Below are 15,657 nucleotides of genomic sequence, written 5' to 3'. Positions count from 1 at the left end.
ATTGGTTTCCTCTTACTCTTCCACATTATAACTTGAAGACTGAAGATCATGCATTAAAAGAACTAACGTTATATCTAGCATTGTCATGTTGTATTACATGTTCTTTGTTGAGGGTCTCACAACTTGAATTTTGTAGATAGCAAGGGGGCAGCATTTTCCATTATGAAAATTCCTAACTAAACTAGACAATGCTGTGATACATATTCGAAGATTATCGGCAGGCTGATGCTATGCTTGTGTCACGATGCTGACTGTTCTTTTTTCCAAGTTTCTAGATTTTTCCCCTCTCATGTTTCTCTGTAATTTATCTCTCGATCGCCAACCACCTGCGTCACCGGCAGGTTATACAAGTAATTATCGCTTTTCGCTTTTTTATCAAAGACTCCAACATGGCTACTCCCCGCAATATTACTATTGATACCCTCAATGGGAATTGGATCTTGGTATGGATATTTTGTCTTTTAAATTTTATCACCAAACAATTGACTAATGCATGGTTAGAACAAAGCCCTGTCAAGTGAGATAGATCCCGTTCTGAAGCTAGTACGTGTCTCGTACTAATAGTACAAATCCCCCCAACCCCCGAGAAGAGCCTACCGAAGATGTACTCAAGACAAAAAGCTAAATGAACATAGCAAAATGTCAGTTGGATATTCCGCAAGGCCTTGGCCCTCACAGACATCTGCCTGAGAATCTCCACATCCTATTCCACAGGACTAGAGCCCACCGCTACGATTGAGTTCTTGCAGACCCCATCAATGGGCAAGTTGGCTTCAACTATTGAAAAGCGCACGCTAGACGGAGAGACGAGGCACCACTCAGATTACCTTTTTGGGGCCGTACTGTTCCGGAGTGTCTTTGTACGAGGATCTTCTGGCACGGAGGATGTTAGCAGCTTGGGGCCGGTGTTTGAAGTACAGACAAAGTCATCGGGTACGGATGTTGAGAGATTTTTGAGAGGAAAGACAATTCCCGATGAAAGTAAAGTCGTTCCTTCTTCTGGAGGATTCCTTGTCGAGGAACCAGAGAGTGACCAGGCTCAGTCGCAGAGTGGGGGATTGTGGGTGCATTCGTTTGAGAGGAGTGTAGAGTTGGGCTGGACAGCAGAGCAGGTTAGCCATCAATCAGCTTCATATGACATTTGTTATTCAAAATTTGTGGACGTCAACTGATTATAATAGGTCTGGGGGTTTGAGATGATACATGGACATCGATACTTTACGCGCAGGGTGGCTGTCTCGGGGGCAGAAGTCAAATATATCTGTGGGCGGTTTGTTTACGATTTCGTTAAGTGACTCAGTTGCAAATCCTCGAGATGATTATTCCAAATATCACTTTTTGTCCGTGTATACACACTATCTATTAATCCCTGGCGGTTAACCCGAAAGGGTAACTCTATCTGATCTACTATACAGGTCATCAATAATCTATTGAAATGGGATATGCTCGATGGCAGTCTAGTCAAAACAGACGAGTCGACAAATGGTGGCAAAAAAAACCAACAACAAGTCAGGTCTATACGCTCTAGATAGATAACGCCTATCAGGGATAGGCAGATGCTATATCAAGGAGCATAATAATCTTAAATCTTAAATCAAGAAATAAGTGGCATTACTATAATTGTCTATCATTCTCTACAGTCGTAGATTGCCTGTATCCTTCCCTCGAGGACATCACTTCCTAAGGCAGTATTCATACAAATCTCGTGATTTCCCCACTACACTATATAGTAATGTGTCTCCTCGGTGAGTGTTGATACATTGCAGAAGTTCCGTCCGGTGTGCCATCAATCTTGGACATCAGAATATGAAGTGCTGTACGGTCTCTCTGGCTGGTCCACACGCACATTGGTCCGTGTTTGCCTGGGAGTGCTGCATAGACTCGTTTTGTGTATCTCCCTCTTTGTTTGTACATACTCTATCTCCAAACCCACACTCTTAGTCTCATTATCCGTCGTGCGCATGCTCGACACGACTAATCACCATTCCTATGTAAGCCACCCCGCACCATTACTGTGGGAATTTGTCTTCTCTTTGTCTTGTAATCACCAATGGGAGATTGTTAATTTCCTGCCGAGCCGAAGTAGCTTAGGTTGGCTGACTACTTCGTAATGAGACAGTGAGGTAAGCTGTACGGTATCTTAGGAATCCGATAGCTTTCACAGTTATATTTACGTGGATGGGTTAGGAAATATCCATAGAATGAAGTTCTCCTTAGTTTATGTTCGATCGTGCAAGTTCAAATTTCTTATAGGTCCAACTTGAAAATAGAATGCAGTAACAAACCTGAGGCCCCGGCATTCAAGGTAGCCGCGCCCAGCCCAAAATTCCCCACGATACTGTATGGGATCACAGGAACAGCATGGATAGGCAATCCCACGAGAGGATATGCAAACCAGGGCCCAGTTAAATACAGCCAAAACAAGACCCAAAGGTGCCCTATGACTTGACATAACATACTGTACCGCTTGAGCTGAAGCAATACCTTGTTCTCTGTATTCCGCATATACTCCATTACCCAGTATTCACATATTATTACCAAAGGTGTTATACCGAGAAGAGCGGCTAGACCAACCATACCCGGCGCGTTAATCCACACACCGACAGTACCATGAAGCGCAGCAGAGAGAGTGAAGATAAGCACCAATTCTGAGTATGCTGCGGCTGAAGTTTTGGGTGCAAAGCCGAGGATATCATGGTTGATGAATCTGGACATATGCTGAATTGGCCAACGGAGAAGCTGATGCCATAGTTTCCTTTGTAGAGTGGTTAACGGGCTAAAGAAAAACAATGTAGGAATTTTGTAACCTACCCCCAAAACCTCCGGAATGTGTATGCATCCGAGAACCTTCCAAATAACGGTGGCCATTCTTCAGGCGATGTCAAGCTAGCCGCGACAGAAACGACAGAAAAGCATCTGTACGTAATATCCAACCAAGTTCTCAATATCGTGGCGAGCGCAAGTGTTATAATCAGACGGGTTGCGATCTGCGTGAATGTAGGATCTCTGTATACCACGAATTCTGTTCCGGGGGCGTCCTTATAGATTGGAAGCTCGTGGAACTTTGCGAAAAAGCCGTAGTAGAGAAGGTCAAGGAACAGATACTGCCATAACACTATAGCGATCTGGCGAAGTAAAAAGCGAGCCCGGATGATCTGACCATTTTTGGCTAAAATCCAAGATGGAAATGGGGGGAAGTCTCTCTTCACTTCCCAGATTGTTCCTATTCCACGCAAAGTTGTGGAAATTCGGAGCGCAAGACGCGCTGTTTGAAGGAATTTGCTGGAATCACCTGCGCTCATTTTCGCAAGGGTATGTTTGTCGACTTCAAGGAAGCACATTAAATAGATGATATGCACCGTCCGTACAAGCGAGAAAAAAGCATGGGGTCCTTCCAAGAGCTGGTTGCCATAAAGAGCTGGTAGTGTGGACATTTCGATGTGCAAAAGAAAGACCAATATCAAGAGAGCAAATACCGTATTTGATGGAGATCTTGCTGTTGTTGCCATCAATATGGTTGCGAACCCATATTGGGCAAACATGCACAGTATGGGCGAAAGAACTTGAAGCGCCATTATGAACAGGGAACTAACAATATCCGTATTGTATACTTAGGCACTTTTCTATGAGTACATAGCTGGATTGCTTTTATAATAAGCATATTTTGACATCATTTGAGTTAGCTGAGTAAAAGGAGGGGCAGCATTCCTACGACACCTTACATCAACTGGCCCCTTGAGTAACATGAGGCGGTTAGCAAAGTGGCCCCTTGAGTAACATGAGGCGGTCAGCAAAGTGGCTCCTGGGAGTTCTCGGGTGGACCGATTTGCGTTGTCTTAACCAAAATTTCAATACATAAGAACATTGGAAAATCAGGAATAATTCTGATACGACAAAGATAACAATCTCACTCCATCTACAATATACTTAAGTACCGTGCTTCAAACCGGAGACAGACGAACTCGTACGTATTTACTGTTCCCCAAAGCTTTTACTACTGTTTCAACTATAACTGATCCATTTTAGTGTTGCCTTCAAAAGAATAAACAGTACTTCAGTCGCAATGGATCGTCTGCAAGACAAATTATCTCAGTCCTTCCCTTCCGACCTCAATTCTATAGCGGGAGACCCCAAGGATACCTCGCACGTACGGGTTGAGAATTGTGTTGGATTTGTGAAGGTACCGCTAGGGATTGCTGGTCCATTGCAAGTTACCGGACCTGACCGTCAGCTTGGGCTTGTTTTCGCTCCTCTGGCAACCACCGAGGCTGCCCTGGTAGCAAGTTGCTCCCGGGGATGTAAAGCATTTAACCTTTGTGGTGGTCTCCAGTTTGATATTCTCGGTGACGGCATGTCTCGCGCTCCTGTATTAGGTTTTGAGTCTCCGAAGGAGGCTATCGCTTTTGCAAGGTCTGTTCCTGACATCCAGGAACAGTTCGCCAAAGTAGCCGAGTCGACAAGCCGGCATCTACGTCTTCAGAAAATGACTCCGCATATCATCGGCTCAACTGTGCACTTGTTCATCAGTTATCATTGCGGCGATGCTACTGGTCAAAATATGGTCACTATTGCAACACAGAAAGCTTGTGATGAGCTGGTGGAGTCTTTGCGAGGAGGAAAGCACCAAGTGAAGCATACTATGATTGAAGGTCAACTGGCGTCGGATAAAAAAGCAAGCTGGGGCAACGTGAAAGGTCGCAGGGGAGTCGAAGTACTTGTGTGGGGTTGTCTCTCGAACGAAGTTTGTGAAAGCGTCCTCGGGTGCACTTCACACGGATTGTACATTCTGTGCAAAACGCTGAAGGAGGGGGGCATTCGAAACGGACAATTTGGAGATAATATCAATACCGCAAATATTATCGCAGCAATGTTTGTTGCCACTGGCCAGGACGCTGGAAGTATTGCCGAGGCAAGTTGGACTCACCTTGTTCCTGAGTACGACCACGCAACAAAAGATCTCAAAATATCATTATATTGCCCTTCATTGCCAGTGGGGGTCGTTGGAGGAGGCACAGGATATGAATCCCAAAGGGAGTGCCTGAAATTGTTGGATTGTGTCGGATCTGGCAAGAAACAGCAGTTGGCGGGGCTGATTGCGTCGTTCGCCCTTGCATTGGACATCAGCACAGCCGCCGCTCTTGCGAACAACACTTTCTCAGAGAGTCACCATAGACTTGCGCGGGGAGTCAAGTCTCTGCCTCGATCAAGGCTTTGACCATTTTGAGATCAGTGGGATGAGCGCCTAGGCCATGACGGGCGAGTGTTTCATGGCCAACTTCGGCCATTTACCCAATATCGTAGACTTCTGGTGGGGCCAAATTGTAAGAATTGCGACTTTGTTCGATATTAGCTAGAATGAAATCGATATCTCCCACCCAATCTTTGTCCAAATAATGGTGTCAAGTCTCAAGTTTGAATAATAGAGAGTAGAGTTAGCCAATAGCCGCAAAACCAAGCCAATAAATCAACCCGCAAATGGGGTGGCTTGATTTCAAAAACTATTGCGATACTATGTTTTCGAGGTTCAACCCGCAATGGTTGTAAGGGGTCCAATTGTTTGGTAAACAATGCTAACCGGCTGGGTCCTTGTCACTCCATATTTTAGCAGTAAGTTCCCCCACTATGATCCAGTGCCTGTAATGAAGTATAAGGACTCAATAGTCGTTTTGTTTGTTAGGCACGGAGGCTTCGACAGCCCCACCTGAGGTTGATCCTGACAAGATTCCCTTTGATGATCTCGACCCTGATAACCTAAAAAACGTCAGAAAGGAAATTGATTAACGCTATACGTGATTAATACTACTTAACATTTTTTTAAATTAACTAGTATCATGTTATACCGTTCAAATTGGAAGTTTTACAATCTAAAATAGTAAAGCTTTTCCTATATATTTACACACTAGATTAAACCTAGTAGACGATCATCGTAACCTTCTTAATATATCTTTCTTATACTACCTTTTCTACCCTCCGATCGAGTTGTTATGGCCGGTTCGTTTGATGAACATAGTGTGCCGGGGGGCTAGAGCTTTGGTGACTGGGCGCAAGTTGTGCAAGAGTTGGATTGATAATTGAAATCGGTGATCGATTATCTACTGTGCATCATCATGATATTCGTTCACGTCGAAATGTCCCCTGGGTATCTATCGTCTAAGTTCTATATATGCGTGTTTATTTTGAGTTTTCATAGTCCTCTACTCCTTCACATCAGTGTCAAAGCCGTGCTGCATCAAATACTCTTTGAGATCCCTGTCTTCCTTTTCCAAATCCAACTCTCCACTCTCAGGAAGCAAGTAATACACTCCCATTCCAAGGATAGAAATTGCTCCAGCCAGGTAGAAGGTGGAGCTGTTACCAGCACGGTCTTGCAGGGGGGAGAAACACTGCGTTCCCACTGCAGCGCCAGTTCTACCAAAAGCTGTCGCAACACTGTATCCCATTGAGCGCATCGCAGTAGGGAAAGCCTCAGTAGAGATAAGCCCAATAGTAGCACCTGGTCCCATATGACCGAATGCTTGCAACAAGCCGTACAGAACCACGAATGCAGCAATGTTTTGAGAAAGCTTGGTGTATGTTCCGCCAATGATAAAGCCAAGAACCACGTATCCTGCGAATCCTGCGATACCGGTCCAACGCCGTCCAATGGCATTTGTGAGCCAAGCTCCAACTATCACGCCGGGAACTGGAAGCACGGCGAGAATAACCTGCCAGATGGCTGTGGTTCGCACATTGTGGTCTTTGACAAGCGAGGAGATGATTGTGCTGGACATGATGCTGTTCGGGAAGTTGACAAAATCGTATAGGAAGAATGCCAGCGATGTTGTCAATAGTCTCCACCAGTATCGCTTGGCCAGAAGCATGTACAGGCGAAGGGATTTGGGCTGGCGGGTCAGGTTGGAATAGTGGAAGAGCGATGAGTCGACCATGAAAAGTCGAAGGACGATGATGGCAACTGGGAGAAGAGTTGCGATGGAATAAATCGCATGGAAAGCGACGACGAGGTTGTTGTCGGTGGCGATTAGTGTGATTAAGTAGATGATCATCAGGATTGGACCAGCGGTGGTAGCCATCAACGTCGTGAATGAAACAAACATGGGCCCACGGTATTTGCGCATGATCTAAGAATATCAGCCAGCGTAAAAGTGTTCCAAACTGAGAGGGCTCACATCATCCGTTTCTTCAATACCGGCCGCCGCACTAGGAGGGTATTCACCTCCGACACCGAATCCGGCAATACCACGAACAACGACAAAAAACCACAACATATTGCTGGAGGGATGCACGTGAAGAGCCAGTGCCGACATCAATGTGCCAATGGCAACAAGAGAGGAAGTGAACAGTAATCCCGCCCGTCGCGAGAACATATCAGACGTATATCCGAGAGCCACAACACCAAGAATAGCACCAACAAGCAACGAATTGCTGATTCGCGTCTTCATTTCAGAAGAGTAATTATCAGAGCCAAGGACGTGGGAGAAGATGACATTGGTAGGATTAGCGAGGGTGTTTTGGAATCCATCGCTGAAGTTGGCAATGTACTAGAAAACTTAGCAACCGGACATCATCCACACGTTTCATCCCATGACTTACGCAACTGATGATAGTTATATTGCTCTGCAATCTGGTAGGTCGGTACGAGTGAGTCGTAACTTCCTCGACATCTCTCCCATTAATGACAGTCTCGGACTTTTTCGTCTCATCTTGAGGACCCGGTGTCCCACGTTCCACGATCGACATGATGAGAATGTCCAAAAGTCGAAGTTGTCAATGGCCCTCTTACCACGGGAAGAAGGGATGTTTTATAGCAGATCTCCCGATAACATTTGGTCCGTGGCCCCCACGAGCGGAGCAAAGTAATTTTTCTTCCGCGGAGATAAGCATTGTGGATGTGTCGACGGAATAAGGTCCACTTTATCTGGTCTAGACTGATATCGCCTTGGAATTTGATGGATTGCGCTGCAATGTGTGCTGCACTGGAGGCTGGTTTAGTGTCGGATCCTCCCGTAAGGCGTCCTCATTGCTTCGCATTTGACGCTTGTGTTTAATATGCCCCAAAAAATTAAGCGACTGCGCAGAAAATGACAAGTGAAGTAACCGAACGAGGTAAAGATCGCCATTGAAGAGGGGCTCCATCATACCATTGTACGAAAAAGGTGAATATTGCCGTGAAACTGGAGAAAAAATGGGTTGGCGTTGATTTAGCACTATGGCGCCCAGCAACGTTAAAGGGCGAAGAAGAAACCACAACTGGTAATGAAAGAAAACCGAGTAGATAATCCATATATGGTAGCCCTAGAGGCTTAATATTTAACCGCTAGGGAATGATCTGCCCCGAGATAGCAGTCTCATTTTTAGCTATATCAGAAAAACTCTTAAGTACACTTGGCCCACTTAACGTTAACCCTTACTCCTCCTGACCTGACTCTCAATAATCGCAAATGTAGTCAAACAAACCATCAAACCCCACTTCTTGGTCTGCTCCTCACTTGGTAATTCGCGGTTTTGTCCGTCATCCGCCACTTGTGTGATATACAAGCGGCCATATTTCATCTTCCAAGAGTTACTTCCTAGCCACGTTGCCAGGAGCTGCCCTTTCTCTTCTTCGATTCCTCCCGCGCGAAGTTCCATGCCCTTCAGCCTCCCAAGTGAGCGATACGACTTCCGCCATGTATATGTCTTTCTCGTGGCTCCGGTTCCGAAATCGAAGTGATACACTTTGTGACTGTATCTCTCTGGTCGTTCCAATCTCTCCCAAGTCAGTTGCTTGCCCTCTATTTCTTCGGCTGGATCACCAACTCCGATAGTGAAGCCGCGACGGTGCATCTTGGCCACACCTAGGATCTCTCCCGTCTTGGGGTCCCCTTGATGGAGGATGAGGTCGAATTTGTGTTTTGAGAGAGTTTCGTGGGTTTCAATAAAGTAGACCGGGATCTTCTGAGGCTCAGGCGTTGTTATGCAGTACTCCTGGAGCTTTCCTTTGGACACGAGCTCGTAGGAAAGCCCTTGGCTGGTACTTTCTGACATCGCGACAATGTGGCAGTTGGGAAAATGTAGAAGTCAAGCTGCTTTTATTGCGACAAAGCTGGACCGAGAGAGAAAATCCAAAGGTGGTGGTCACTGTATTATATTCGACTACAATATCACGTAGTCGTCAAAAGCGAAGCTTTAGACAAGGTCCGCGCTAGACTCAATATGGTCAAAAACAGCGAACACTGACCTCGTTCTTGTTTTCTGCAAATTCATAGGTAGACTGGTTAAATCACTGCGTTAATATTGTAGTCAGATGTCTCAAAACGTCGATGCTCAGTTGTTTTGTTCTGGACACTAGTAGAGCAAAACAAATAACATGGACTTGAGTTGATCCCCGATGGACGTGTCGAGCGCATAAGATCGATATAAACAATTCACATGCGGCCACTTAAGATACTAATTCAGAGTGAATTACCCTTAGTCTGTATATCAGGTTTGACTGGATCGCGATCCAATGCAGGTGGGTGCCATCAAATCCAGGCTACCATGCCAAGCCCCAAAGGTGGGGCATGAGCTTCACGTTGAGCGAACACAAGTGAACACCTCACTCCTTGAAGAGCCTAAACTATTAGTGCAGCTTACCCTATATTTTCCCCGATATAACGGAACTAAAGCCTTATCTCATTACTTGCAGTCTGGCCCCACCAGTACTCCATACGAACCCACCACCGAAGCCCCCTCGCAATGGGTGCATCAAACTCCACACCTCAATCAGTCAAGTCCGTGAATGAGGTCACTTCAGCATCAGCTGATCAGGACGAGACATACTATCCAAGACATGCAGAAGATGCAGTTGCCGCTCTCAACATTCTGCGGCAACGGCTACCGTCTGAACTTGTCTTAGAAGTCCTGGAACACGCCCAATACTGGATTCGCTCTAAAGTGTACAGAAACGACAAACTAGCCTTTACAGAATTTGACTGCAAGGAACGACCCTCATACTTAACATCCAGACGTATCCAGGGTGACCGGTTTCCAGTCCGAGAGATTAGAATCGATATCTGGAGTCATGACCAGGGATGGAGTAGCTACCGTGAAGATTATGGTAGCTACCGAAACTCTTGGACGTGGTTCGAGCTTGGGATTCAGAGGCCAGATGGCAGACATGATCTCTGCCAAGGAGAGGACCTTCGTCTCATGACGAATATCCATGCGTCGAAAGACACGAAGCATCATGAGATTATTTATCGAGATGATCAAGATCTACAGTGGCTCAGGGGCCTTCAAGCTGGTGATCGGGTTGCAATAATTCCTCTGGCAAAATATCCTGGATGGACCAACTTTGTCGATAAGGCTTGTATTGAGATTTACACAAATCCTATTTTGTGATTCTAACTTTTCATTTGGAGAATCTGTCCAGTGAAGTTGTTCGCATTTCGCCCTATCACTCTTCATTGTAATCCAATTTACACTCTTTTTAGGGACAAATAAACAATAGAAAAATAGGCTTGTAGCCTCGATTGGAACAAAGCCATACACTTTCGCATATTTCGGCTAGCTAGAGCCTACGACTGCTCGCCTGTACAGATCGAAGCGTATGAGATAAATGAAGAGTATGTGCAGTTCATTAAATGGTAAAGACAAGGAGTAACTGATTAAGAGCCAGTAGATAGCTGTGAGAAAGTATTTGCACTCATAAATCACGTTTTCCCAAGTAAACCACTTCGCAAAAATGGAATATCGACCCCAATTACAGTTCCATCTGTTTGATTGACTTTGAAGACAATGCGATCCAGTGCTTTACCGCCATAGTAAAGCCAATCAACAGTCTTCCAAGAGGAACAAACATTCAACAGTGTACCCTGTCCCGGTAGATCGGAAATAGCAGCGTTGTCAGAAGGTATTATGTCAAAGCTGATTCGCCAGTCTTGGTAGATCACACTATCTTGATTTTCAACTGGCCGTTCAATTTCAGTTGGATAGATGCGCATGTCCGGATTTAAAATTCCAAATTGGGGAAAAGCTGAGGCCCAGATCATCTGGATACTGTTCAGTATATCAGATCCACTTCTTGTGAGGGATTCTATCTTGATGCCTGTTCCATTATCCATGGATAGGACCAGTTTAGGAGAGAAGTCTGGGTCGGCTGTTTCTGTGCTGATGGAAAACATGGGAGTGAATGTTCCCGTATACTTCTCTGCTTGTCGTCGGGCTTCCGAATCAACGGCAGGTATAAGTGCTGAGATTACGGCATCGTTTAGAATTGACGCCGTGTACGCCTTTCTTGGACCTGCTGTCAAAATGACAAACCCAATTCCATACTGATCGACCACTGAAAAGTGGGATGCATAGCCCTGTGCACCACCACTTTTCGCAAAGATGTCCACTGTGTGTGGATTTTCAGGTACCAGGTTCTCAACTCGGTGCACCTCCCATGACTGGCCAACGAGATCACTGACTGAAGATGTCATAGAATGAGGCTTCAGCCATTGTCTAACTTGGTCCGGGTTATCGAATATCGAATAATTTAGGATTCTTGTCGTGAAAACTGAAAGATCGCGCAGAGAAGAATATAGACCTGCACCTCTGAGTATGTGTTAGCAAGTGAAATGAAGTCAAGTAGAAATAATAACCATACGGATTATTGGCTCCATAATCTGCTCCCCATCTCTGTTCTGCAATAGGGAGAGGGGGAATGACCGCCCGGTTATAGACTCCCGGGGAAATGCCAGTGTTCGTTAAACCAAACGGACCTACAATTAGGTCGTGTAAAAGTTGACGGTATGTCTTTCCTGTCTCGGCTTCCAATGCCATACCAAGCAATGTATAGGCAACTGAGGAGTATATGGGCTGGCTGTAGGGTGGCTCCACAGGCAGTGCGCTACTCATCATCTCGATTATCTCTTATTGCGTGTCAGTCAATACGGAACTTGTCTGTCACATAGATTCCATACGTGTTTGGTTGCATCCTCGGTTGAGACCTGTTACTCCGCATTCTGGGTAGCTCGCATTGGTGAAAACAGGGAACCCAAGACGCTCGTACATCGAATGCAAGGAATAAGAATCGAAAGACGAAGCTGCCACCGAGTCAATCAGGATTGCTTCAATTATCTCAATTCACATACGTAGATTTGAAGGTATTCCCGAAAGATGATTTGATAGCGCGGACAGCGTGATATTGTCCCATTGGATCAATGACTGAGATCCCTGTAGAGTCGGTAAGTATTTTGTGATGGGACTATTCAAGTCGATATTGGATTTTAGTAGCAGAACATCCGTGAATAGCATGGATATTGATCCGATCAGATACTGCGAATTCTCATCAGCGATCTTGGTGCCGTTGACATTATTTTTCCCAAGATGATGATAGGACCAAACATGACCACCGTCCGTAAGAGATGCGCTCCTTTTCTGGGAGGATATAAGACCAATTGAAAATGATGACTGGTCCACGTCAAAGCCAGCCTTGATCTTTCCTGATAAAGCGTCATCAAGGTTCTGACTCAAGCTTGCCGTTGCATCCTGGACAATCTTGGCATTTCTAAGATTAGTTGGACGAGGCACAAGCGGGCCATATGGCACGCAGCTCGTCCCTGGGGCGAGCAGTCTCGGTGATCTGATTGCATCTGCAAGGTAAACTAGGACGGAGACTAAAATAAATGTGGGGGTCGTTGCTGGAATAGGATGCATGGTGATTGCGTGATAACAGTTGCAATAATCAAGTTTAACATTGAGCGGGAAGCATGCTTATATCGAATCAGGCTGTTCATCAATTATCTGTATAGCATTGCTTGCATGATGCAACCAACCCTCTCATGTTCATGTCGGTTCGTACTCGCTTGTCGACCATCCCTGATTTGGCTAGCGTCGGTTTGTGTTCCAAAGTTCGAGTATAACGTTAGTCACCTGGCTATATGTCATCACACGTGACTGCGTCACCTGCCTGAAAAGGAAATAAAGTGGATCTCTGATTCCCAATTAGGAAGTACCAAAAGGCGCAAGGTTGTTCATCAACAACTTTGAAGCTTGTCATTCCTGCCCCAATTTGAGTATTCTATTATGAAGTGGTGTGATTGATTCTAGTTGTTGTAGGATCCTTTTGGCTGCTGAGGTCCGCTCAAGTCACGGAACCACGTAAACGCCCAGCGAGGATTTTTTTGCCTCTGTTCGTTCAGAGGTTCGGCATTTACTTTTATTGCGCATAAACTACCTGGATAGTCACTAGTACTTTACCTTTTTGGATGTGTATAGGGCGTTTCATTCAGTCTTCCTGACAATATCTCAACGACTATAACCCCCATAGACATGGGGCCGAACAAACCAAACCAAATCTATTCCGAGGCCAGCTGGCACCTACATCTACCCTGCAAATCAACCAATGCTATGCAGTCTATTTTTACCCAGCAGTAAATTGCTTACCCGACCCCTGGGAACCTTCATCAATTTATCGCCCTGCAATCGTGTTATACAAGGCACCAGCCAACAAGGCTGAAAAAGATCATCCAGCTCGCCGCCTGATGTCAAAACTTTCAGAACAGGCATTGTATTTTCAAAAAAATTGGATCTCGACCCCCACGCGCCGGTGGTCTGAGTCAGAATTGGGTAGTCAGCTACAGATGACTGCACTCGCAACTGGACTTAGCGAATCAAGGGGTTATATCAAACTTCACTATGCAACTATGCCTATTACACATGGTCTTCAGGGCCATGTTTCATGATTCAAAATCTAACCAGCCAGTTGCGTGGGCTGTGCTCTACGTTTATTTGATCTCATATATAACTTCTGCGTGCCAGTGAAGGCTGCCGTCTCACGTTCGATCATTGCTACAATGAGTGTCCAAATTGCGTGGATGCGCTGGTGTTGCATCTTTGTTTCACTCCTTGGCATTTCAAATGGTCTCTCAGCCGAAAGCCGTCCAAGTCCACCCTTATGTCGCTGCATGCCACAAGATCCATGTTGGCCAAGTGACAGCAAATGGGACCAGTTCAACAAGTCTATTGACGGTAGATTGATTTCAGCAACCCCTATTGCCAGCCCTTGCCATATCAATCCGTTCGCTCCATATAATGAAACACAATGCGCTCAGCTCCGCTCCGATTGGGGGTTCCCAGAAACACATTACAAAACCTCATCATCGATCATGGCATCAACCTTCACATACAACAGCTGCAACCCATTTTCACCAAAGGATGCACCATGCACAAGTGGAAACTACATCCAATACGCAGTCAACGCGACTGACGCCAGAGATGTTGAGCGCTCCATTCAATTTGCTACGCGCCATAATATCAGACTCGTGATTCGAAATACGGGCCATGACCTTCTCGGAAAGTCAACTGGCGCTGGTGCACTTGGTGTATGGATGCACCATATGAAGAATATCTCCATTCTGGATTATGAATCAGCATACTATACAGGCAAGGCGATGAAAATGGGGGCCGGTGTCCAGTCGTTCGAGGCCAGCGCCGCTGCTTCAAAGGTCGGCCTAGTTGTCGTCAATGGCAACTGCCCAACCGTCGGCCTTACAGGCGGTTATTCACAAGGTGGCGGACACGGGCAGCTGGTTTCCCAATTCGGACTTGCGGCCGATCAAGTCCTCGGGTGGGAGGTTCTTCTCGCGGATGGGAGACTTGTGGTTGCTTCTCCAACTCAACATCCTGACCTCTACTGGGCGCTTTCTGGTGGAGGTGGAGGTACATATGGCATTGTCATCTCAATGACAAGTAAAGCCTATCCTGAGTTACAGACTGTGTCCGGGAACCTCACATTCTCAGATACTGGTGTCTCTAGAACAACATTTTTCAAGGCCGTCGAAATGTTCACATCGATCTTGCCTTCGATAGGAGATGCAGGCGGGGCAAGTGTTTGGTGGCTAACCAACAATACAATGTCCACCACACCCACTACGATTCCTGGTGCGAGGGTATCACTGTTTAATTCCTTGTTTGATCCTTTGCTGGGATTCATGAAAGAAAACAACATGCAGTATAGTGCGTATGATATCCCAATCTCAAATTCCAATGACCAACACTTCATCCGCAGCATATCACGTCGAAGACTTCCCAACATTCTACAACGCCTATGAGAAGATGAATCCAAAGGAAAATATAACCGACGAACTCCTCGGTGGCAGGCTCATTCCTCGAAATACGCTCGAGCAAAACCTCACAGCACTCGTCTCCTCATTCCGCACAATTGTTGAGAAGGACGTCGGTTTCCTGATCTCAGGTATAACAGTGAATGCGTCGCGCGTGGCATATCCAGATAATGGAGTTAATCCTGCGTGGAGGAATGCGATCATTAATTTTTTGATAGGGCAGTCAGTCTACCTTCTTTGTTTGTTTGTACTGCATTGTTGATTGCTGACTGAGATTGGGACTGTAGGTCTTTTGATTACATTGACTGGGAAGCAAATGCTGTGGGACAGCAGACTATTACTGATGTTCTACTTCCCTCACTAGAGATTCTTACGCCTGATAGTGGTGCCTATTTGAATGAGGCTGATCCCAATCAGATTGACTGGCAAGATATCTTTTATGGGGATAAGTATGCCAGATTGTTGGAAATCAAAAGGAAATATGATCCAAGCTCTATTTTCTACGCGCTCAAGGCTGTTGGGAGTGAGGAGTGGGAAGTTAGTGAAGATATGCGTCTGTGCCGATCTCGCCGTCCGTGAGAATATATTT

At 45.8% G+C, this 15,657-nt stretch overlaps 7 protein-coding genes across 7 annotated transcripts; 4 read left to right on the top strand and 3 right to left on the bottom strand.

Moving 5' to 3' along the window:
- Nucleotides 1–389: 389 nt before the first annotated feature.
- N7511_008308 (uncharacterized protein) lies at nucleotides 390–1,295 on the top strand (the record flags this gene model as incomplete). Its single annotated transcript, XM_057130685.1, has 4 exons — nucleotides 390–443; nucleotides 502–543; nucleotides 636–1,112; nucleotides 1,182–1,295. The coding sequence occupies 4 exons, from the start codon at nucleotides 390–392 to the stop codon at nucleotides 1,293–1,295; spliced, it is 687 nt and encodes a 228-aa protein (XP_056982468.1).
- A 2,768-nt stretch (nucleotides 1,296–4,063) lies between these two features.
- Nucleotides 4,064–5,215, top strand: N7511_008307 (substrate-binding domain of hmg-CoA reductase; the record flags this gene model as incomplete). Its single annotated transcript, XM_057130684.1, has 1 exon — nucleotides 4,064–5,215. The coding sequence occupies one exon, from the start codon at nucleotides 4,064–4,066 to the stop codon at nucleotides 5,213–5,215; it is 1,152 nt and encodes a 383-aa protein (XP_056982467.1).
- A 979-nt stretch (nucleotides 5,216–6,194) lies between these two features.
- On the bottom strand, nucleotides 6,195–7,737 carry N7511_008306 (uncharacterized protein; the record flags this gene model as incomplete). Its single annotated transcript, XM_057130683.1, has 3 exons — nucleotides 6,195–7,118; nucleotides 7,167–7,538; nucleotides 7,591–7,737. 3 exons carry the CDS (start codon nucleotides 7,735–7,737, stop codon nucleotides 6,195–6,197), a joined length of 1,443 nt encoding a protein of 480 aa, XP_056982466.1.
- Nucleotides 7,738–8,397: 660 nt separating this feature from the next.
- On the bottom strand, nucleotides 8,398–9,024 carry N7511_008305 (uncharacterized protein; the record flags this gene model as incomplete). Its single annotated transcript, XM_057130682.1, has 1 exon — nucleotides 8,398–9,024. One exon carries the CDS (start codon nucleotides 9,022–9,024, stop codon nucleotides 8,398–8,400), a length of 627 nt encoding a protein of 208 aa, XP_056982465.1.
- A 690-nt stretch (nucleotides 9,025–9,714) lies between these two features.
- On the top strand, nucleotides 9,715–10,359 carry N7511_008304 (uncharacterized protein; the record flags this gene model as incomplete). Its single annotated transcript, XM_057130681.1, has 1 exon — nucleotides 9,715–10,359. The coding sequence occupies one exon, from the start codon at nucleotides 9,715–9,717 to the stop codon at nucleotides 10,357–10,359; it is 645 nt and encodes a 214-aa protein (XP_056982464.1).
- A 311-nt stretch (nucleotides 10,360–10,670) lies between these two features.
- On the bottom strand, nucleotides 10,671–12,660 carry N7511_008303 (serine hydrolase domain-containing protein; the record flags this gene model as incomplete). Its single annotated transcript, XM_057130680.1, has 4 exons — nucleotides 10,671–11,556; nucleotides 11,609–11,873; nucleotides 11,925–12,047; nucleotides 12,096–12,660. The coding sequence occupies 4 exons, from the start codon at nucleotides 12,658–12,660 to the stop codon at nucleotides 10,671–10,673; spliced, it is 1,839 nt and encodes a 612-aa protein (XP_056982463.1).
- A 1,139-nt stretch (nucleotides 12,661–13,799) lies between these two features.
- N7511_008302 (FAD-dependent oxidoreductase) lies at nucleotides 13,800–15,641 on the top strand (the record flags this gene model as incomplete). Its single annotated transcript, XM_057130679.1, has 3 exons — nucleotides 13,800–14,961; nucleotides 15,014–15,290; nucleotides 15,356–15,641. Coding segments are annotated over 3 exons (1,725 nt in total), but the record flags the coding sequence as incomplete, so codon positions are not given.
- Nucleotides 15,642–15,657: the final 16 nt, after the last annotated feature.

This window comes from Penicillium nucicola (assembly GCF_028828085.1).
Source record: "Penicillium nucicola strain IBT 29836 chromosome Unknown utg000008l, whole genome shotgun sequence".
Classification (NCBI taxonomy): Eukaryota; Fungi; Ascomycota; class Eurotiomycetes; order Eurotiales; family Aspergillaceae; genus Penicillium; species Penicillium nucicola.
The sequence above is the reverse complement of the archived record's forward strand: the minus strand, read 5'-3'. Positions and strand labels throughout refer to the sequence as shown.